This window comes from Phyllopteryx taeniolatus, chromosome 13, assembly GCF_024500385.1.
Source record: "Phyllopteryx taeniolatus isolate TA_2022b chromosome 13, UOR_Ptae_1.2, whole genome shotgun sequence".
NCBI classification, from domain to species: Eukaryota; Metazoa; Chordata; class Actinopteri; order Syngnathiformes; family Syngnathidae; genus Phyllopteryx; species Phyllopteryx taeniolatus.
Genome location: NC_084514.1, coordinates 9,553,514 through 9,576,745, shown reverse-complemented (window position 1 = coordinate 9,576,745; position 23,232 = coordinate 9,553,514). Strand labels below are relative to the sequence as shown.

Sequence of the window (23,232 nt, the reverse complement as noted above, 5' to 3'; positions counted from 1 at the left end):
CGCTAATTGATAGTTGGTGTGTTGATGGGCATGTGGTGACCTCTCCTGGCAAAAAGCAGGGCTCCAATGGATTAAGAAAAATCCTAGATGTACTTCCACAGAATCTATCCATCCATCATGTTCTATTTACAAGGTAGGGCCACAGGCGTTCTTTGGTTCTCACATTTGTAGCAAAACTATGTGGGAGGCTTCCGGCTATGTCCCTTTTGCATTTCCCAGCTAATAAATCACATCTATAGTAAATCTGCAGGCTTCTGTTGCACAATTTATTTCGGTATGTCATCTCAGTAAATTAGAATAATTCTAATTTATTGAGATGTACTTGTATGACACACTACAAAGGGTTTTGTCACTCCCAACAAAATATGCCAGGCCTGGAAAATTGGCCACAATAACAGGCCAATAAGGGTAGAGATTGACCAATATGGTTTTACAGGGCCGATACAGATTACTAGTAGTAGTCAAGGGGGCTGATACAGATATTTGGAGCCGATATTCATTTGCAGTAAAAGGGAAAATATTGGCATCAACATTTTTAATACTAGCTCCAACACTTCATTTAAATGGCTTTAAGTCCATGTCGATTAAACAACTTTTATTATATATATATATATATATATATATATATATTTAAATTATTATTATTTTGTGTGTAACTGTGACAATGTACATCTTTGTTTTGAAATTCAAACACAAAGTGCAGGGAGCTCCCAGGCTCAACAGCATGTTTTATAAAGTTAAAACAATTTTTTTTCCAAAATTTCTAAGTAACTGAAATGTTAATCTTATGTTTGTTTTAAATTCAAACAAAAACAACAAGTGGAGGGACTTCTCAGGGTCAGCAGCAACTCTCATAAAGTTAACAGAAACTTTAAATACAAATTTCCTTGAAGTTTACCCAGTTTTAAATTGACCTTTTATCATCTGTCGGATTATAATCTAATATAATCTCAGATCTATCCCTAAATAACAGGGCTAAAATCTTGTATGTGTATGGGGGTGAGAAATGGACAGAGAAGCCTGATGTTTTGTCAGTGAAAGTAAGCGGAAAGGGTGATGTTTACGCTAGTTTGAAAAGACTGTTGTCAAGGATGACACCCAGACTCTTACTTGAGGGGAGGCAGATTTTATCATCGCCAGAAAATTCCTCTCCAGCAAAATGACAAAAATGGAGCTACCCCACTTTAGTTCTAAGTGGCTCACACCTTATTTTCGACTGACACTTCACACATTCAAACAACTAGCAGTAGAGAGGAAGGCTACAATAATCATTTATCGCTAGCTCAATGGCCCTGCTTTGGTCAAAGGACACAGAAGAGTTTGTTTACTAATGGTGCCATCGGTGATGTCCCAAGCCACCCGGAAATATGTGTGACGTCACGGAGAAAAGCAAGCTACGAGACGACTTTCACACAAGCGATAAAGAGTTTCGCGGCGGCGTTCTCAAATTCTTTGGCGTCCATGTGGCCAGCCGGGCCTCGCGCCTGCGCTTCAGTCATGGCGCATGCCACCTGGTGCGGCGACATTTTGGCGCTGGCCTCTAGGCGACGCAGCACCTGGACGCCGGAGGAGTCGGCGTCGCGCGACGTCTCCAGAGCCTCCCTCAGGGCGCCCAGCACGGCCAGGCACGGGGCCCGCAAAGCCGGCCCCTCGTCCGGGCGGCACACCTGGGCGTAGAGCCGCTGCGCCTGGCGGATGTAGTCGGAGAAAACGGCGCAGGTCAGCACGCCGTGGCGGAAGACGCCGTACGGGACAGCCTCGTGGTCGTGGCAGTGGAGGCGGCCCAGTAGCGGGGCGGAAGTGGAGGCCGGGACGCCACCCTCGCCGCACAAACACCGCAAGGTCTGAGTGTAAAGGCCACCACTCACGCCACCTCCCGTTGCTCCCGCGGGGCTGCCCTCGCCCGCATGCCGGAAGGTTCCCGCCAGGCTCAGGAGGTCGTAAGCCACACGGACATTGTTGCCAAATGCTGATCTAGGTTGAGAGACAACAACAACAAAAAAGGACAAGTTACTGTATTGTATATTTACAGACAAATTACAATACAGGTGGGCATTGACTTCAGATTAACAATTTTTTTTTATATATTAATAACAGCAACCTGTTCATATCAAAGTAGGATGTTATTGTTTCTTTGTACGTTATATAAATGAGCATACTATATTTGGAAAGGAGTCAGTCAAGTGATTGACCGATTTAGGTAAATATAGGCAGTGCGCTTTAATACTGAAATAATAAACCAACCGAGAGTTCAGACTTTTGTATTGTTGATGCCAAACAGTATATGCTTTTCCTGCCATGTTCAAAGTGTTCATAATTGTTATTAATGTCTCAAGAGGTAGTTTTCGTAAAATTGCAGGGGTGGGGTGGGGCTGTTACCGGGGATATACCGCCACTGTAGGAGGGGGCCTGTGGCCCAGTAGTTTCATGACGAGCAAAGCCCCTGGAGATGCGGATGTATGTTTGGTGTCGTGGCGTCATCGGTACCTCTGCGAGTGGTGGGCCAGGCGCAGGTGCCACAGCGCTCGGTTGAGTCGCTGCTGAGCCTGGGCGCCGCCTCCTCCTTCCTCCGGCGGGCCGTCGTTCAGACGCGGCTCCTTGAGAGCTTCGTCGCCGCTCTCCACCACGGCGGCGGCCAAGCTGCCGAAGTGGTCGGCCAGGAAGCCGACGGGGTCGTCCGGCCGGGCCTCCACCATCTTCAACACGGCGCCGCGAAGCAGCTCGCCCACGCCGGCCTGCGACAGGAATTCTCGGTCGGCGTCCGGCCCGGAGGCTTTGGGGCCCGGCTCGGCAACCACCGCGGGGGGAGACTCCCCGGGCACGGCGGACCGGCGCTTCTCTCTGTCGGCCATATTTGTTGACATCCCGTGTCGCAGCAACGGAAGTGAAAGGAGACGCAGAGTGGGGGGAGAAGAAAAAAAAAAAAAAAAAAAGTCTCTCTTAAAGGTACAGGACCTTGTTTCACGAACGCTACTGCGATGGCACTCTTATTTCATAAAGCCTGACTATTTAAATAAGACAATGATGCTAAATTTTGATTTATCCAGCCATCCTTTTTTCCGTACCACTTATAAATAAGAGGGGGAAAAAAAGTTTATATCAAGATTTTTCAAAGGTAAAAACACTAGAAACACCAGCCCCTTAGTTTGGATGCGTGTACCAAATGAAGCCTGGCGAGACCGAGCCATTTTTTCCTTGTTTGGTAATAAACTGGCAACGAGTCAGATTTTCTATCAATTTATGTGTATTCAGTGCGTTTTAAAAAGCTTGTATTTTCTTTTCATCTAAAAAGTCTGCCTTTTTAAAAGGTATGTATTTTTTTCTATTTACAATAAAACAAATCTATTTAGTCACAAATATAACAAGAATTGTATATAAATCTAATCAAATTATGTGCAATTAATGAAAACAATAATGCTCAATTTTGATTCATTTTGAATCATAAAAATATAAAATAAGAAACAGGAGATGCCGACGAGGTGGCGAGCTTCGTGGGCATCACAGTCCTTACAAATGTTTTCACCATGGGCCCACATGGCAGTGGGGGCGGGGGGCACCCACCCCAGATTCATATTGAACCCCCAACCAGCCTCGCTCCGCCCCGTGTGGTCGCTTCTCCATTACACTTCCTCGAGGCCAAGCGGTCTCCGACCTGGTTCTAAAACGCAGGCCGAGGAGGGCCGTGACGTAACTGTCAGCTGATTGGCCGACAGATGTAGGCGTTTCTTGAAGTGCAGTGACTTGTCACTTTCACAATTGTGGCATCATGCTATTTTTTTTTTTTTTTTGAGAGAGAGAATATGAGAAGATACACTATTCCTTGTCTTGGATGTATGTAACTATTGAAGCCCGGCGAAACGTACCCACTCTTTTCTGCATCTTGGAGGTAAGTAAATTGACACCTAGTCAGATTTACGCTTCTATAATGGCTTTAATTATAGCAATATTGCATGAATCTGTTCGACGATCTTACAGGTGAAGACATGGAATTAACAGCAAAAATGGTGCAGACATGGAATTAACAACAAAGATGGACAACTTTTCATTTAAAGGTGTGCTTTTGCCTGTGTAGCAGTCTACTGTAACACATTTCTACAAACAGAGTGCGAGATCCCAGTTTTGTGCAATGTTAGGCGTCTACTTGGAGTGCTCCACGTCGTCGTAGTTGTCAGCGTGGACGCCGTTGGTGACCCCTGTGTGGTTGGCGATCGCCTTCGTCTCCTTTTACCGGGTGGCAGAGTCGCCTTTGACGTGCTGTGCGGACAAGAAGTTCCTCTGGAGCTTTTCTTCCAGCAGCATGTGACTCTGAGGGGGCAGGCCCAGACAAGCCCTGGAAAAAGAAAACATTTCATCAAAACAGTTGCAAGAAAAAGCATGTGACCCACTAGCACTAGAAGGTCCAACTGCCTCCTGTGTGCGTGTGTGTGTGTGTGTTATTTTGAGAGCAATGGAGACAAAAAATGTATGCAAAGAAAATCTAAACACATAATTCGCTATTTGTCATCAGATGACGATGACAATTGACTGAAAGTGTTTACTGTCATTATAATGTACAAATACAAACTACTATTGCGAAGACATTTGCAACATTTGGTATGTGGAGAGCCGTGTCCGTGTGGGTGTGTCTCCGTAGTCTGATTTGTTGGCACAAATCTGCCACTGCCACTTGGGTCTCCTTTCTGCATCTCCTGCTAGTGTATTTACGGCAGCCTACATAGCGTATAGTCGCGTGATTATTTTTGCACCGAACGGTCGCCTGACGCATAGCCCTTTTCCTGGGCTTGGTGTGGCAGGTTGTTGCCAAACCAGCTGCTCCTTTTCCATCCTCTTTCCTTGTAAAAACCTTTTAGCGAGCTCAGTTGCGAGATGTGCCGAGAAGTCCACCCTTCTCTCTTTCACTCCGCCGCATGACTGGTTAAAGCACACGAGCATTCATTGCTGCCGTGTCGATCGTGTTGGAAAACACGGCGATGGTGAGCACCTTCTGATCAATGATGTCCACGCCACACTTCATGGCGTTGTCGTCAGTAATTGTGTTGGGCTCCTTCCTTCGGTTGCTCCCAATCTCAAGGATGCAGACGGCCTTCTTTTGCTTGGGAGCATAAACTGTAACAACTATATGTATCATTTTGGGGGGGGAAATGGCCTGCAGGCCAACGACCCTCATTGACAGACAGGGCCTCCCTGCAAGGCAAGGCATCTTAAAGATTGTTTTGGATTCTAAAAAGGTGTTTTCAACAACTGGTGCTACACTCACAATTCACGCTACTGACTACAACACCATGAAGTATGGAGGCAGAGGAAAGAAGCGCTCAGCGGCCAAAAATGGAAAACAAAAAAAAAGGAGGAAGGAGAAAGATCTCATAGGAGTGGAAAAAAAGCTTTTCAAAGCCGTTGAAAAGACAGTAGATAAGTGATGTCAGTGTAACAAGAGGAGGCTGGCAAATATGAAGGTTAGCTAAAGCTAGCACACTGTAAAACACATGATACCTGTTCTATTTTTTTTATCATTTCAATATATAGGTGTAAATCTGCAGTCCGCTTTGGGGTAGAAGAGCAAATAAATACATTTGACATGAATTTCCACACTACATTGTTATTATTTACTCTGAATTTGGATTTTCTTTGCATACAATTTGTTGTCTCCATTCCTCTGAAAAGAACAGACAGGAGGCAGTTGTGGGAGAGCAGGACAGGGGCAAAGTAGTACAATACTTAACCCTCAGCCGCTATGCCCCTCCTTGACCAGAACACACAAACGCGACCGTTCACAGGTGATTAAGGGTGTTAGGTCAAAACCAACCAGCCAAGTGGCTGTCCTGCGGACCTGATGGGGAGTAAAGCCAAAGGTCTGCTCTCTGGACCTTCTAGTGCTAGAGTCTAATGACTTCTGCAACAGCTAAATCGGGAATCAGCAAACACAGAGTCCAATTAATGTCATGAGATTGGAGGTGTTGGTTAAAGCAAGGGCTTCGGCAATGGCTTTTGTGGCCCTGGAACACAAACGTTTGCTAAGCAGTAGAAGTGTGTAATCTTTGTCTGTACCTCATGATATTTTCTATGGCTGCCCTCTGGCGGAAGAAGGCGTTGATGACGGGGGTCCCCGGCGGGACCAGGGGCGCCTTGCATAGGAAAGAGAGCAGTGCCAGGATGCTGTGGAAGGACTGGAAGTGGTCTTCGCCATCAACCCGGAAGCTCACACGCTGGCACAGCTCAGTCAGGATGGCCAAGTCCATAATGATGGGGCTGGCCAGAAGAGAGTCCTGGTGGCCAAAATATGGCACATGTTTATATAGAAAATTGGCAAGAAACTCAGGGCTATCTGGATATGTCCGAAAGAGGACAGGAAGTACTCAACTTTTTGACGTGACGAGACTCACCTCACAGGTGTTGTGCAGTACGATGGTGTTGAGGCCGCCCATCATGATCTCAGACGTGTATTCATCCAAGGCTCGCTTGCTGTCTCCCACATACGGAATGTACTTAATCACCACCTGGAAGGAACCACGTCACAGCGCTTCACTTTTTTCGTTTTTGTTACAGCCACACTGCAAATGATAGGGGTGCCGAGCTCGACTTGAGGCTGTCATCAATTTTGGAATAATAAGACTTTTAACGTTGCAAAATGTGGAAAAAGTGACGCGCTGAATGCTTTCAGGATGCACCGAGTGCATTCGGAAAAGTACTCACAGTGCTTCGTTTTTTTTTGTTTTTGTTTTTTATGTGAATACTTCCCAGATGGGGAATGGGTCAAATTGGCCAAAGGTCGTTGTGCCAAACATGTTTCATCACATTAAAAAAAAACAAAAAAACTGCATGAACAAAGTAATGTGATTGATTTTATTTTTTAATACATTTGTAAAAAGGAAGGTTTTTTCCCACATTGTTATTATGGGGCGTTGTGTGAGGAATTTTCAAGCGGAAACATTAATTCATGTGAATTTTGGAATAAAGTGACAATGCAACATATAGGAAAAGTGAAATGCTTTACAGTTTTCTACAAATTTTTCATTTGAGTAAATTTACAAAAACTTCAAATAAACTAACATTATGGGGTGCTTTGTGTGGAATTTTGAGGAGGGGGGGGGGGGGGGACATGAATTTCATCCATTTTGCAATATGGCTGTAACAACAAAATGTGGAAAAAGTGAAGCGCTGTGAATACTTTCAGGATGAATGTGCGTCACTCACGCAGTGGTCGGGCTTCTCCCCGTGGCGGTAGAGCACGGGGTTGGAGCGCACCATGTCATCCACCACGTTGCTCTTGGTGATTTCCTTGGAGCGGAACTGCTGCGGCGCAGACAGGTTCTTGCCGTCGTTGTTGCCCAGGTGGTTGTAGCTTACGATGGACACCGGCTGATAAACAGGTCATTTAACGAGGGAAAAGCTGTTATTTTCTAAGAACAAAACCAGTATTTTAAATTGAGGTCAAGCAGCATGGCAAAATGTCTTTTTGTCCAGCTTCACCTTGATTCCTGAGCTGACCAGGAAGTCCACCAGCACCGACTTGATCTTGGTCTGTCCGGACTTGAAGTCATCTCCTCCGATGAAGACGCCCCTCTGCTGCGCCAGCTCCACGGCCCCCGGTACGAACGTGTTCTGAGGGGAACCGTTGATGTAGGCGCACCCCTCCAGGATGCTGGCCACTGCGAACAGAGTGGAGGGAGACACCTCTGAGCCCTCCTGATCAAGGAGAGGGACAAAAACAAACAAACGGTCAATAAAATGGCTGACTAGCTTTACATTAGCCAGTGCCAGATTATGAAAACAAACTAAAGTCGGAGTAGTCTTTAAACATTTTCACTACAAGTCCTAATGTTACAAGCAGCTCTGGGCAAACTTTTTTTTTTTATTGTGGTACCCCCAATGATTTTTGTTTTTCATTTTTTCAATTTGGTGTGCTTTGAGGGTCACATGCATAGCCGTGGTTCTCAAAGTGTGGTAATATAGCCCCCTGCTCGAGTCAAACTCATTTTTGTTGCGAGCCACATAATAGTTATGGTTTTCCTCAGAGGGCCCTTATGACCACAGAAAACATAAATGTGTGATCACAATATTATTTCATATAAACATCTGCCTCAGCAATTGATTGTAACTTACCGTAATTTCTCGTGTGCAATGCGCAAAAAAAGCTTCAAAAGTCAATCGTGCGCATAATAAATGGGTGTGGTAAAAGTTAGAAAATTACTTTGCAATGAAATGAGGTTTATTAATGAATACATATTTTGAAAATGACATACATTAGTTTTAATGATATGTGACTTCACAATTCAACATTCTATTTAAATATACATTAAATATACCAAAATCTATATAGTGCGCTCAATTTTGAGGCTCCTTAATGTTATGGTTACAATACAGTGTCTTGAATGTCATCAATCTCGACACCACTTTCACTCTTGGTGCAAAATGATTTAAATTTAAAAAATCATTTACACACAACAAAATGGATACATAGGGGTGACAAACACACTTAAGCCGTATTAACAGTATTACCTATTTAGGGCATAATTAGTAACACAAAGTGGCACAACACAGCATTTTTCACAACAATTAAAACAACATCTTTGCATGCTGGGATATTATCTGATGCTTGGACGGTGACATCATCATTAAAACATGGCGGCTTGCTGTCAGAGTTGATCTGACTAACTACTTGTAACTTATTTTTAAATCAATGGAAACATCCCGTAATTTATCAAGATGGAGGTCAGTCATCTATTCAGCACAGTAGATGCGATTGTGTTGATACTTTTATTAAAGTTAAAAGTAAAGTAGTTAAAAACATCTGTGACCTGGAGTCATTGTTTCTCATTGCTTTCATTTTTCATATCCACTGTATAGCAATTTCTGGCAAAAGCGTTCATTTCTCACCTGGATGGCAGCCAGCAGGTTTTCCGCCGTGTCGTTTAGGCCCGGTGCGACCTTGCAGAAACGCTCGGTGGTGGCAGTCCACAGCACGATCACTTTATCCACACCGCTGATCTGGCGAAAGTCGCCGATGTCCGCTCGGATGCGCTCCACCTGGAAATCGGATCGCACGTGAACAACAGCGCCCCCTAGTCGATCAAGTGATACTAAACACAAAGAGAAGATTTAGCAAAACCTGCTCCGCCATGGTCCCGCCGAGTACGTTGTCGGCCCGACTTTCCTGGTTGGCGGCGATGAATTCTGGGATGTAGATGGATGGTCTGGGTTTCATGGCGACCATATATGGTCGCAGCTGCTCTTGTAGCGACCAGTCCAGTACCTGGGCACGCTCCATTGCGCTTCCCAGATCCATCGAAGAGATATCCCAGCCTCAGAACACATTCAATATAGAACAGCAAGTCAACATCAGTAACAAAGCTATCGTCTGTTTTGATGTAACTGGACCCTTGAGTTGGCTTGGTCTCTTATGCAAATTAGCCACACTAATTGGAACATGAGTACAAATTTGTGTGTCTAGACTGCCCAGTACAGTAAGGACACAATTAATCGACATTAATAATAAGTTAATTGTCTATTTTTACGCAAACGGACACTTGAGTCAGCCTTGTCTCTTGTGCACAATAATAATAAGACAATTCATTTTAATTCATTTCATTAAATAATTGTTTATTGTAATAAAATTCTTCTGCAATAATGGTATAATCAATGAGAATTAATTATTATTCTATTATTAAAATAAGTCAGACAGACAGATAGATAGTCAGGTAGGAGCGGCAAGAAAAATTATTTGTGCCTATTGAAAATTCATAGTTTTCTGAATAAATTTCTCATAAAATGTGATCTGATCCTATCAGTCAAGGATATTGACACACACAAAAAAAAAAACTCAAGTGTTGTGGAAGTGGTTCGCTAACTGAATAGAGTTTTAGCCCACCAAGACAATCAGGGAGGTGCACAGATAGACCCCGTGCGGTGCTCCAGCCCTGGATGAGAAAAGTCCCCGTTCACCTGGAGCCTCGAGCCTCGTCTACTGTCTACACTTTTAATATGTTTAGTGCACATGGGCACCTGTGTAACACTTTCAGTATGTGCGCCCTTGTATATAGACACAAGACACATTTTACCATCAAAGACGATGTCGTTGGGGTGCACCATGGGTAGCAGATCACAGAAGGGCACATTGACCTCGCCGTCAGGCCCTGATCCAAGACACACAGTGGAGGCCTGCAGCAGTGACCCGAAGTAGTTGGCTTTCTGAAAAGAGAGATGACATCATAGGACAAAATATATGTAACAGTTTGCCATATAAAGTCATAGTCCCAAGTGTGTGTTAAGCTGCGATGAACATCATCTATAGCGCTGGTCCTCATTAAAGTAGCCTTAGGGTGAGCAGGAGCCAAGCCCAGTTGACTCTGGGGGCGAGGCGGCCTACATTCTGGACTTGTCGCCATCCAATCACCAGCCTGGATGTCCCCACTCCAGCGAAGAGCTCAAGTAGGAGAGCTCCGGCCGGCTCTTCTATGCTTCCTTCTCTCTCATGTTCCTCATTCATCAACTCTGCAAAGTATTCTTTACATCTATCTATCACACTAATGGAACTAGTTAACAAATTTCATTTTTTCTCCTTGACCACCCTAACCTGCTGCACATTCTTCCTATCGCTATCCCTCTGTCTGTCCAGCCTCTATAGATCATTCTCTCCTTATTTGCTGTCCAACCTGGCATACGTGATCATATGCCTCGTTTGGCCTTTGCCACCTCTACATTCGCCCTCTGTCGTATCTCCTTGTATTTTTGTCATCTCAGTGTCCCACTTCTTCTCAGCTAACCTCTTGCCTTGATTTCCTGTACTGTGAGGTTCCACCACCAAGACTCCTTCTCCCCTTTCCTACCAGAAGACACACCAAGTACAATCCTGCCCGTCTCCCTGATCATCTTGGCTGTAGCGGTCCAGTCTTCTGGAAGCTCCTCCTGCCCGCCGAGAGCCTGTCTCACCTCTTCTCGAAAAGCAACACAACACTGTTTCTTTCTCAGCTTCCACCACACGGTTCTCTGCTCTGCCTTTGTCTTCTTAATCTTGCTCCCAACCACCAGGGTCATCTTACACACCGCCATTCTATGCTGCGTGCTTCTACCGCCGCTCTTATAGGTCACCCTATGTTCCTGCCTCTTCTGGAAGAAAGTTTTCGCTACAGCCATGTCCAGTACAACGAATTTGATTCTTGTCGAGATGTCTGCTATGTACACTAAATATGTGTGCCAAAGAACAACAAACCCCCTCCTATGTACTATATGTTGTTTCCAATGCATGCAGAGGACAGCTAATTTTGCTGTTGTAGCGACTGGATCCAGTGCAAATTGGTACTCAGTAATGGCGGTTTGTGGAAGGTAAAGTTATCCCTCATATTATATTTAAAAAAATAATAATTCTGGCTGTTATACCGCTCAAGTTTTTCTGTCCGCTCAGTTTGAATGGAGCAGGAGGCAAACAGGAAACTCATTTGCCGATCACAGGCGAGATCCGAAGTGTTTCAGGTGCTGGTGCGCAGAGTCCAGTGGCGGCAGAGCTTGGTCCCAATCCCCCACAATAAGAAGGGGCTTAGTGCAGACCACGAGAACACCGTGTTTAAAATACATTGATCTAAATAAAAGGACCTTTCTCACCTTGACTCCAGTCTTTGTGTTCCAGGTGAGCTTCATCTTGTTGGCCAGCATGGCCGCTGTGACCGTGGCGCCGTTGTTGCCGCCCCAGCCCACCAGCATAACCCCCAGCCTGGGCACGTGTGTCTCCGTGCGAAGGGTCATCTCAGTGGAGCCGGGCGTAACCTATATGGCATTACGTGCCCGGTCAGCATGTGTGCAGAGGACATTCTATCAGGGTTAGGTTTTAGGGTTTAACTTACGGTGATGGTACTGCCATCTTTGTGCACTGATGTGGTTTGGTAGGAGTACTGAGCTTCAATGCAATTGTCCGTGTACTTGACGTTGGGACTGTTGATATGAATCTTGACAGACATGTTTTGCGATTCTACAACAAAAACACACAGGATGCAATCAGGCGGGGAGTGAACGACAGCAAAAATGATGCAGAAACGGCGAGAAGTATGCTGTGGAGATCTGCGCATGTGGCGCTTGCAACGGACACATTCAGCCGAACATTCGCGCATGCTCCGCTTTTCAGAAGACAACACTGGCAACGCTGTTACAAGAATGAAGCCGTAATATTTTATGAACGACGTCTAAATATTATTATGAGGGGGGGAAAACGCCAGTTTTACCAGAATACCTGCAAAATACTACAGGGGAAATTCAAACGTTTTATGAGAATAAAGCTGAAATATTTCAACGATAATGTCCAAATATTGTGGGGGGGGGGGGGGGGGGATCTTGCTAAACACACACACCGTCAACATATCATAGTCACGCTTATCATTTATAATCTGCACATGATTCTTCATGTGCAGAAAAATATATTAATCAGATGATCGTCGGGATTAGAAACAAAACTGAATCCCTGAAACAACAAGGAAATACGGCCGGTCTGATTGCACTTCCTTGTTCAGTGTCAACGTCGGCCGTGCATGCAGACAGCAGGCGAGGGACGCACACATAAATGCACATATCCTACTGTAAAAGGCAGCGATTGAACAGGATGCGGCTAAAAGTGATGGGAAGTCTCCTTTTAATTGTTATTTAGCACAGCAAATTTCTGCTTTCAGTTATTACTGCCAAAGTCATTATTATTGTTTTATGACTGTAGTTTGAATATGTTGTGCATCTTGGGTCAAAGATGTGTGTTTTGACATTTTGTCAAACGCTGATCCTGCATCGTTTGTGCGTACGCCTGGTCTGAATATGTTCTAAATTTGTTCGCAGAGTATTAACAAAAACAACTACGAACATATTGATAAATCACAGGTTTGTGCGTCGAACGTGCGTGCGTATGCATGATGTAAGCAGAAATCTGTGCATACGCACGGTGAGTGAATGAGGCCCATTGGCACCCCGATGATAGTGTAAAAAGACACGCTTTTTTTGCTGACTGTCTGACATGAATCTTTTTTCTGTTTTAGGTCACTCCCATTTGGGCCTGCTTCCAGGGAATGCATAAAGACTCTATCGACACTTTGGCTTTCAAACCACTTGGACAAGAAAAGAGTCTCTGGAGGCTTTTAGAAAACAAGATGCATGACGGCTCGTAACAATGGATGTTATGCAACGCAAGCTCATATGCCAAACTTCGGTACGACATCTCTCAAGTGAAGTCATGTTAAGTACTGCCTCCGACTTCAGACCCTTTCCAGTGGAATTTTACTGATGCCGACTTCTGCAGCGTCACCTAACGCTTTACTCGTGATGCCGTTTGGGAGTCTTTTGAGAGTTCCCTTGACAGATGGGTGCAACACTCAGCTGTATAAATGCAAAATAAAGTCACTGTTGAACAAAAAATACAGTAAAGTTGGGGGAAATGCATTCAAAAAATAAATAAATATATACAATTTTAACGTGCAATCCAACAATGCAGTGAAGGAGGGGTGGGGAAATTTGGGTATGATCATGCAAAATAAGGTCAACATTCAAAGAGAAACATGTTAAATTGGGGAAAATTCCTTGGGGGAGAAAACAAATATATAAAAAAAAATCAATCACTATTTTAGAGACCCTGTAAAGTGAATTCAGAGATTCGTTTCTAAATACATTGTACATGTTTGAATATAATTGCTGAAAACGTGCAAAGACTCAGAACAGTGAGATATAGAGTCAAACTGTTGTTTTTACCATTTTGTTTTTCCTGATTTTGGGGGGCATGGCTAAAACTGTCCCCAGCGATGCACTTCAGCATTGGGCCGAATATGTCCGAATATATATTGAATATGTTCGGTAAAGATTTTTTTTTTTTCAAAAAACATCTTTCCGAGGACCCCTTAGTTGCCCGATGTAAAATACACAAAACGCAGCAATAATAGTGAAATTATAACAATTGCGAATTCCGAAGAATCCGTCTTTTATTCCCTGCTGTCTGTCTTTCAAAACAATAAAAAATATTGTAGCATGTTGTAGAATCATCACATATAGAAGCCCCATACGTCACATCGAATCGGCGGTTCCGTCGATGTGATACTGAATTCACATAGGGGGCGACAGAACTCATGTATTAAAGGTTTAAGCCAGTGCTTCTTAAGAAATGCATCCGTGTATGCTTCCGTCTGTTAGTCTTTTCACACTGCTTTTAGCACGGCACAGCGTCAACAAACCGCATTCATTTTGTATATGTACAGCCAAGTTGCGATGACAGAACTCCGTATCACGTAGCGATGTTTAAGGTGGGCATTTGCTGTTGCGGCGTCAGTGTGGCATTAGCGGGCACATCTAATAGGAGTGATTTCAGAGTGCTAATAATAATACACAGACATAAAATAGAAGCTTTACTAGATTTGCCAGCGCACTGTAGCAACCCAGCTAACAGATGTACTTATATGGCAGCCATATTTGTGGGGGCAACGTTCCCTATCAAAGGCAAGGCATGGACATTGAAAATAAATATGCTTGGTCATTTCTCAACTGACTTTCATGAGGTTCACGTTTTTTGTCAATTCATGTGTTATTAATACAGAACATTTGGAAAAAAATAGCCCAAAAAAAACATTCTTACCTACGAAAGGTTACGCCTACTTCCCTTGTGATTGTACATGGAATGCACCGACACTTTGGCCCTACTAGCTTAGCGTCGCTGTGGCATGTTGTATGTACTACCTATTGTTCATATCTATGACAGCAATAGCCCAACAAGTGGGAAAAGCATCCATGCTAGTTCAACAACTTCCAAATATGGGAAAGGTTACACCGGACATATATTAGCCAACAACCCTTTTTGAGGATTGTAGATATAAAAAATAAAGAAAATAACAGACTTTGTTGTGAAATTATATGAGAAAGGCAACAGCAAAATTCACATTAATTCACAGTAAATTTTCATTGAATTGATTTATGTTGTTCTTGTTGAAATTCATGTTTTATTGGTGTTGTTCTTTGAACACAGTGATTTTGTGTGGTTCATTTTGTGCACAGATTAAACATATAGGTGTTTTCATTTTTAAATAAAACATCCCCCCACCCCCGCATTACGAAGGGTTCCGTAAATGTGCGTATGAAACTTGTGGGATTGAGTACCTCCAATAAGGTTACGAACCACTGGGCGAGGCGGATATATTTTCACTGCTCAAACCTGTAGCGATATGCTGGCACAAGAAAAACGCTAGATGACGTAGCATCCATTCTTCACCAGTGTGTGGTTTCACATATTCAGCGGACACGTCCGCAGAGTTTGAGAGCGGGGACAATGGCTTGATTTTTCACGATTTTTAAACCACATTTTATATACTTGGTGATTTATTTTTTGTTATCATTTACATTTGGCAGGGTTGTTAACAACACTCTTTATTATTATCTCTTCATCGTTATCTCTGGGTGTGTCTAATTTACCTGACATTTTCACTAAACAGGTACTTCAACTTGCATTGTAGCAATGCAATGAAAGAGGGCTGCAAAAATAAAAATAAAAACCACACATCGGGTATAATAATGCAAAATGAACTTGCTTGAAAGTCCACATTTAAAGAGAAGCATCGGAAAGGGAGTAAAATGCCTTAAGAAACACCATTTTAACATGTGATTTAATTGAGTAAAATGCCTTTGAGAAACAATTTCAAAATGTGGATAGGCTCCAGCAGCCCGCGACTCTCGTGAGGATAAGCGGTAAAGAAAATGGATGGATGGATTAATTTAACAATTCACTGAAAGAGGGGTGCAAGCAAAAGCAAAAAAATAAATAAAAAAATAAATAAATAAATAAAAACACCACCAATTCAGGTCTATTAACATCAACATGCAAGTCATTTTCTGGAGTTTAAACATGTTTCACAGCCACAGTTGGTCATTATGTAAGACATATCGGTCTGGCGATAGGGCTGATTTCCCACACAACAAAAGAAAGGGGAGAGAGAAAAAAAAAAAAAAAAAAAAAGGGGGGGGGGGGATTTCTATTGCGACCTTAGCAAGTGGCTTTCCAACAAATAGCGAGGAATATTAATGACTGTGATGCTATACTACTTACGTGTGTATGCTGCGTGTGCGTCTCGGTGCTGCCGCCGCTGCTGTTGTTGGCAATGTGAGCAAGTGAGAAAGTTCCACAAGCTTCCACAAGCCGGGCTGCCTGCCAATGAGTTTTCTGCGAACCCCCTCGCCCTTACTTAAAGCACCCCCCCCCCCCCCCCCCCAGCGCCGTCTAGCGGCCATGGGACTTCATACTAATGGATAAGGACACTGTTGGCTATATAGTTCTTATTTTTAGACATGCAATAAACTGACAAAAAGGGGACTTTGACGCCAATTGTTACGTAATATAAAATAAAACATACAGGCATACTCTGTGGGGATTTCGCGATGAGGGTCCAGTGGAGGCCCCCCCCCCCCCAGGCCCCCCGGAGAATAAACCCCTCATCGCTCTTAGGAGCCCATCCCAGCTATCTTCGGGCGAGAGGCGGGGTACATCCTAAACTGGATGCCAGCCAATCGCAAGGCACATTTAATTTAATGTAATTTAATTTATAACCAATTTACAGTCTTCGCAGGTACGGGAAAAACATGCAAACTCCACACAGGCAGAATTGTGAGGCAGATGTGCTAACCAGTCGGCCACCGTGCCGCTAGGTATTTCACATTATTAAAAAAAAACATCTCTTGATCAACTATGTTGAATCTCGGTGAATGATCTAGGTATATAATACGTTATGTCCTATTTGACATGTTTAATCTTAATTGTATTCCCAGTGATTTTGGTTTTTATGAAGAAAACCATGGAGAAGACTAAAAATATGTAAAATAATAAGCCCTCCCCGTCAACGGTTGCTTTCGGCCAAATATATATATATATATATATATATTCTCATGCAAACTTTGAAGAATGACTAGATATCAGCTCTCCCATTAAACTCTAATGATCTATTTTTATTGTCATCATTTTATTCCCCCCCCCCCCCCTCAAGACTGTACAACATATCCATTTTCTCTTTGGCATCAACAAACAATTGAGCGTCGAAGAAGACGACCAAAGAAGACGAAGAAGAAGACGAAGAAGAAGACGAAGAAGAAGAAGAAGAAGAAGAAAAACGATGACGTAGCGACCACAGATATCAATAAGTAACCCGCCACGCCCTATTTGAGCTGCGTGCCTATGACGACTCTAAACTAGGAGGGTCAAAGTCTTCCGGGCATTCAATGTGTAAGGACAGCAAGAAAACAAAAAATGCCAAGGATGCCGTTGTACTGCATACGGTTACGGACAACGCCGTACAAATATGATGAGAGCTGGGAGTAACTTTTCACAGGTTTAAAACATATATAAATATATGCCTACGCCATATTATAGCACACGCTTTGATTTTGAGAAAACAAAAGTACATCTCGTGAAAATCAGCTGAGAAAAGAGCAAGTTACGAGTTTAATGTCTTTGACGAGAACGTGAACCTCCCAAACATGGCCGCCATGTAGACACGTTGGTTGGCCGAGCTGTTACAACGCGCTAGGGTATCTAGTATTCCAATCTATGGAAGCGCCCATCCCTCCTCTCTGATTGGCTGAGCGCCCGTGTACGTCGCAACGGTCCGGAAGATGTCGCTCTGGCCAGTCCTAAAAAACTTCCGCCTTAACTTGTAAAGAAAACATAGCTGCTGTAAAAAAAAAAAAAAAGGGATTCTTTTGGACGACGTAAGCGCCCCTGTTTAAGGGGTCCGAACACAGGTAGAGCCAAGCACACGCTTCACACCTTGTGGCACATCCGTGGCGTAAGCACTTTGGCGACGCCGGTTTTTCTTTTGTGGGGCCGTGACAAATGTTAACGATTTGCGCTCGGTAAGCTAGCACGGTTAGCACGTCCGCCGTGTTGCGGTGAATGCTGCTAACACTTTGGCTACTCCTATAGCGATCCGCTCGGGCTACATAAGTAATGGTTGGTCATCGAAACTTAGCTGAATTTGAACACTTAAAGCTGTCTGGTGTCCCGGGGAAAGCCGTTTCAACCGTCTCGACGCGTTAACTGTATCGGTAGAGCCGAGTGCTACGTCGACTACTTTCGGAGCTAGGATAACCACGCTAGCCGCCGTTAACAGGCTGCGTTCAAGGTAGGCTTGGCGAGAAAACACACTGTTGTATTAAGGACACATTCAATGGCGGAAAGATATCCTGTAAATTAACATTCGTGGGTGATTTTCTTACCTTCTTACGTCGTTTATTATCCAAACGGGTTTATATACATATATATCCAAACACCGGCAATGTGGACCGCTTACACTTAGCGAATTTTTAAAAGGACTCAGGTTGGAATGCCACTCCCATCTCTGTCGCTCTCTCTTTCTGTCACACACGCACACCTCTTCCTAGTTCCACCATGTATAAAATTGTGTCATTTTATTTTTTTATTTTTTTTTTTACCCAAAAGTGTCTTCACCTAACCCACTTCCGCAAAAGGCAAAACTGGCCGAAGTACTTCCTCCCGCTTCGAATGAATGACAAAGGGAGCTGTGACAAAGCAATGTTTTATTTTTTAATTTTAATTTTTTTTTTTTTGTGTTCCACAATGTCACTACAGAGCCACCGAGAGTACAATACTCGATGTTTAAGCTTCATTCGTGTTTACCCATACATGATATACATGTATTTAACTTTTACATACATACATTTTAGCAAGTTCGGCTTCAAACAATCAAGTCATCAAATCGTAGCCATCCTCGTTAGCGTAGCATAAACCGGAAATCAACTATCTCGTTTTCCGGTACGGGTCATGTGATGTTTTGCCAATAGTCGTCGTCAATAAAGTCTTAAGTGTGTCGGAAAATATTACAAGGGGGGAACTAGTCAATATTACAGGAATATGGTCACAATATTGCCGACAATATTTGCAAGAATAAAGTTGAACTATTACGAGAGCAAAATAGCGAGTTTATGAAAAGATAGCAGGAACATTACAAGAATAAAGTCAATATACAACAGAGGGGCGGGGGGGCCTTGCCGAGTTACACAAATAAAGTCCAAATATTGAAGGGGAAAAAACCCTTGATATTTTAAAGAATCAAATCACGATATTACAGGGGAAAATGTAATTTTACAAGAATAAAGTCTACATAAGCAATAGTTACTAGACAGAATCAGAATCACCTTTATTTGCCAAGTATGTCCAAAACACACAAGGAATTTGTCTCCAGTAGTTGTAGCCGGTCTAGTACAACAGACAGTCAATTTACAGAACACTTTGGAGACATAAAGACATTGACAAAAAACAATTGTGCAAAAAGATGTAGAGTCCTCTAGCACTTAGAGCAGTTCGAATGACTAATATTGCAATAGTCCGGTGCAATGACCATTGTGCAAAGGGTGCTGAGACTTCAAGGAGTGTATGCGGTTTAAAGTGACGAGTAGTGCGATAATCTGGGACAATGTTGGTTGTGCAAATGTTACAGATACTCCTCAATCAGTGTGCAAATGGAGCAGAGCAAATCGTAATAATATAAAGATGGAGAAAAAAAACCTCATCATTTTACCCGATTTATTCCTGTCAAAATATTGCAGCAAATAGTCTGTTTTACAAAAATAAATTCAAACTGTTACAAGTGGAAAAAAATAAAATCAAAACATTACAAGAGAAAGAGCTGGCAATTTTACAAGAAATAAATCTAAATATTACAAGGGAAATTTTACAAGAATAAGATTTAAATATTACATTGTGAAATCCTAACTTTACAAGAATAAAGCCATTAAGAGAATAAAAGATAAATACATAAATTACAAGGGAAAAAATGTAATTTTACGAGATTCAACTTTTCTGACAATATATAAAGCAACAATTGGGTCGAAATCTCGTGGAGGGGGAAAAACTTTTAAAGGAACAATAATATTAATACGTGAAAACTTATAAGAATAATATAATTTTGAGGTAACCAGATCTTGTGTTAACTAGCTTTACTTCTGATTTCCCCTTTTGTGTGTGTGTGTGTGTGTGTGTGTTTTTTTTATTTTTTTTTTTATAAAGGTCGTCGTCCCTGTGGAGAGCACTTTTTTTTTTTTTTTTAATAATAAAAAAGAGCATGCATGTGTGTGTGTATATGTGATTGAGTTTGTTTGGGTGTGTATGCGTGCGTGTGCGTGCATGTGTGTGTGTGCGTGTTACCCCCCGACCGCCATTTGACAGAGAGCCACTCCTCCCTGGAGGATGACAATGGAGGAGATGAAGAATGAAGCGGAGACAAACTCCATGGTATCCATGACACTCTACACCGTGATGTACCCCGTCTTTAACGAGGTAAAGGACATGTTTTTAATATCATTTTAGCGGTGTTGTTTCCTTTTTGGCATAGTATATCAAAGTTAATGTGTCACGTAGGGGTTGAACCGATGAGTCGACGAGTCAACTGTGCCACTCCGCAACCAAGTTTAACGCTTGAAGTCGACTTATCGCGAATCATGGTGTTTTTGGCGTCTCGTCTTCTGATCGGCCAATTTACAGTGGACTTTTACCTTGCCCGTCTGGTGCCGTCACCTGAATATAACACATTCTGCAGCAGCGGGGGCGGCACGGTGGCCGACTGGTTAGAGCGTCAGCCTCACAGTTCTGAGGTGCGGGGTTCAATCCCCGTCCCCGCCTGTGTGGAGTTTGCATGTTCTCCCCGTGCCTGCGTGGGTTTTCTCCGGGCACTCCGGTTTCCTCCCACATCCCAAAAACATGCATTAATTGGAGACTCTAAATTGCCCGTAGGCATGACTGTGAGTGCGAATGGTTGTTAGTTTCTATGTGCCCTGCGATTGGCTGGCAACCAGTTCAGGGTGTACCCCGCCTCCTGCCCGATGACAGCTGGGATAGGCTCCAGCACGCCCGCGACCCTAGTGAGGAGAAGCGGCTCAGAAAATGGATGGATGGATGCAGCAGCGGGATGTCCGGCCAACACGGCGACACAGTCTTCATACATCCCTGTGGGTCCAACAGTATGAAAATAAAGCGGTGGTGGATGAGCGATCTTTAAAAAAAAAATAATAATAAATAAAATCATTTAAATACGTTTATTAGTTTTGCATGATAATTTGGGTTGGAAATGCCCAGGATGCCCGTTTTTAGCTATTCTAATTTGTGTTAAACAGCTGGCAGATGAGGCAACTGGATTTCTCTTTAATATACGATATGTAAATAAGCTTCGCTCTGATTGGATCGCTATTGTCCTTCATTTGAATATGGAAAACAGCTTTGCTCTGAACGGTAGTTGTGGCGGCCACGCGTTCATTTCACCCCCCCCCCCCCCCCGACAGCCAGTTAGCTCTTTCGACGTTGCCTTGTACAATCATCGTGAAGCAGAACCACGACTATGCGGGATCACTGTACTGTACATGTCTGCGTTCGTCACTGACCCTGTGCTCTTTCTGCTTGCTGCCTAAGCTGGAGAGAATCAACCTATCGGCAGCTCAGACTCTCAGAGCAGCCTTCATCAAGGTAAATATGGGAGAGAAAAGTATTGCCATTTTGTCAATAAAATCGTGACGTTACAAGATTCAATTCGTAATACAGTATTATCACTATTACCGTTACTGGCATTTTTACCAGATTGTTGTTGTACAGTATTATTACAAAGATTTAGTCATAGTATTAAGAATAAATAAATATTATGAGAAAAAAATGTGTTACATGAAAAGCTGTAGTATGTCAACATTAAAAAAAATATCTTTGAGGTCATTGTTGCAAGTCAAATAATACAAAAATAGAGAAATATTTTGTACAAGTTGATTTTGTACGATAAAAAAATGGAAGCGATAGAATGTAAACTATCGCGATCAATCGACCGCAGTATAGCGGGTGTTTACTGTCGTGTATAATCATAAACGATACTTTAATGAGGTAGTGGTACACTTATGCAATCATTTTTAAATTGATGTTACCCAATCGTATGGTTGTGTTAATGCTCAAAATGAAGTGGCTTTACCAAGGAGAGCTGGCTGCTGGCCCCTGTAGTCGGAAGCCTTTGTGTTTTGTTTTTTAACAAAGTTCTTGTTCACAGTAACGTATTTTGCAAATATCATATCTCGAGTCACTGTCAGTCAAAACTATGGTACGCCAATGTTCATGCTGTACCTCCTCAAAAAATGGTCCGACCCAATCATGTGCCGGTGCTACTAGTGCAAAGGTTAGCGTAGAGCCCTGCACACTGCTACAATACTTTTTTTACATTTTATTTTATTTTTTTAAACCAGGCAGAGAGGGAGAACCCCGGCCTGACGCAGGACATCATCATGAAGATCTTGGAGAAGAAGAACGTCCAAATCAACTTCACTGAATCACTGCTGCGCATGGCTGCCGACGACGTGGAGGGTGCGTATACAGGACAGCGTTCATCGCGTACCCCGGCCACACCCGCCCCGCGATCACGTCTGTCAATGAGCCAAATCCTCTCGCGCAGAGTTCATGATCGACCGGCCCGAGCAGGAGTTCCAGGACCTGAATGACAAGGCCCGAGCGCTGAAACACATCCTCAGCAAAATCCCAGACGAGATCAATGACAGAGTACGCTTCCTACAGACTATTAAGTGAGTGCTCTCTGCTGGATTTCACAAAACTTGAAAATGTGCATTCTCATTCGGGTTGCAAAGGGCTGGATTATCTCCAGTAAGTTTCCTTGGCAAGTTAAGATGTGAAATTTTGAAATTAATTAACATGAAAATAAACATTTTCTGGTGACACAGGGGATGACTGGTTGGCACATCTGCCTCACAGTTCTGGGGACCGGGTTTCAATCCCCGGCCCCGCCTGTGTGGAGTTTGCGTGTTCTCCCCCGTGCCTGCGTGGGCTTTCTCTGGGCACTCCGGTTTCATTCCACATCCCAAAAACATGCATGGTAGGTTGATTGGAGACTCTAAATTGCCCGTAGGTGTGAATGTGAGTGCGAATGGTTGTTTGTTTATTTGTGCCCTGTGATTGGCTGGCGACCGGTTCAGGGTGTACCCCGCCTCTCGCCCGAAGATAGCTGGGATAGGCTCGAGCAGCCCGCGACCCTCGTGAGGATAAGCGGTACAGAAAATGAATGCTGGATAAAAAAATTCTTATGTTTTAAGAAGACATCCACGTAATATAATGCAATTAAGAAGGATGTCATTTCAACAGATTTGTAAGTAGAACTAACAAGTCAATATTTTATTGAACAATCAGTTATTTCATTGAAGGACAAACAAATTCAACGTTGATTTAATTACTACTCACCCCACCGGCCA

The 23,232-nt window shown here is 43.3% G+C and overlaps 3 protein-coding genes and 1 long non-coding RNA gene across 7 annotated transcripts in view; 2 read left to right on the top strand and 2 right to left on the bottom strand.

The window, feature by feature from the left end:
- Positions 1-6: 6 nt before the first annotated feature.
- Positions 7-4,602, top strand: LOC133488343 (uncharacterized). Of its 2 annotated transcripts, none has more exons than XR_009791627.1 (3): positions 7-133; positions 3,792-3,886; positions 3,976-4,602. It is a non-coding gene; the product is annotated as an uncharacterized LOC133488343 (long non-coding RNA). The 2 variants fall into 2 exon arrangements; XR_009791628.1 differs by lacking the exon at positions 7-133 and adding an exon at positions 2,811-2,946.
- Positions 246-2,869, bottom strand: tpgs1 (tubulin polyglutamylase complex subunit 1). Its single transcript, XM_061796075.1, has 2 exons — positions 2,488-2,869; positions 246-1,974 (listed from the first exon to the last, which is right to left on the bottom strand). Exons 1-2 carry the CDS (start codon positions 2,862-2,864, stop codon positions 1,395-1,397), a joined length of 957 nt encoding a protein of 318 aa, XP_061652059.1. The 5' UTR covers positions 2,865-2,869; the 3' UTR covers positions 246-1,394.
- On the bottom strand, positions 3,912-18,458 carry LOC133488339 (inositol-3-phosphate synthase 1-A-like). 2 transcript variants are annotated; one of them, XM_061796072.1, is made up of 11 exons: positions 18,205-18,458; positions 11,835-11,959; positions 11,596-11,757; positions 10,056-10,185; positions 9,107-9,300; positions 8,875-9,024; positions 7,468-7,683; positions 7,192-7,356; positions 6,381-6,494; positions 6,046-6,263; positions 3,912-4,330 (listed from the first exon to the last, which is right to left on the bottom strand). In XM_061796072.1, exons 2-11 carry the CDS (start codon positions 11,946-11,948, stop codon positions 4,225-4,227), a joined length of 1,569 nt encoding a protein of 522 aa, XP_061652056.1. In that variant the 5' UTR covers positions 11,949-11,959; positions 18,205-18,458; the 3' UTR covers positions 3,912-4,224. The 2 variants fall into 2 exon arrangements, with proteins under 2 accessions (XP_061652056.1, XP_061652054.1); XM_061796070.1 differs by lacking the exon at positions 18,205-18,458 and adding an exon at positions 16,046-16,203.
- Positions 17,571-23,232, top strand: part of LOC133488342 (programmed cell death protein 10) — a 17,968-nt gene continuing 12,306 nt past the window's right edge. Inside the window, exons 1-5 of one of the 2 annotated variants that reach the window (XM_061796076.1) lie at positions 17,571-17,730; positions 20,015-20,284; positions 21,410-21,463; positions 22,219-22,336; positions 22,425-22,551. In XM_061796076.1, coding sequence (XP_061652060.1) covers positions 20,195-20,284; positions 21,410-21,463; positions 22,219-22,336; positions 22,425-22,551 — 389 coding nt within the window. In that variant the 5' untranslated portion in view covers positions 17,571-17,730; positions 20,015-20,194. The remainder of the gene's footprint in view (positions 17,731-20,014; positions 20,285-21,409; positions 21,464-22,218; positions 22,337-22,424; positions 22,552-23,232) is intronic. The other variant, XM_061796077.1, reaches the window with a different exon arrangement.

Coding starts and splice junctions, on each gene's coding strand:
- tpgs1 (XM_061796075.1), bottom strand. CDS start 2,864: ATGTCAACAAATATGGCCGACAGAGAGAAGCGCCGGTCCGCCGTGCCC. Junction 1,975..2,487: donor CTGGCCCACCACTCGCAGAG/GTACCGATGACG, acceptor CTCTCAACCTAG/ATCAGCATTTGGCAACAATG.
- LOC133488339 (XM_061796072.1), bottom strand. CDS start 11,948: ATGTCTGTCAAGATTCATATCAACAGTCCCAACGTCAAGTACACGGAC. Junction 9,301..10,055: donor CAACGACATCGTCTTTGATG/GTAAAATGTGTC, acceptor ATGTGTTCTGAG/GCTGGGATATCTCTTCGATG. Junction 6,264..6,380: donor TACTGCACAACACCTGTGAG/GTGAGTCTCGTC, acceptor TTTGGCCACCAG/GACTCTCTTCTGGCCAGCCC.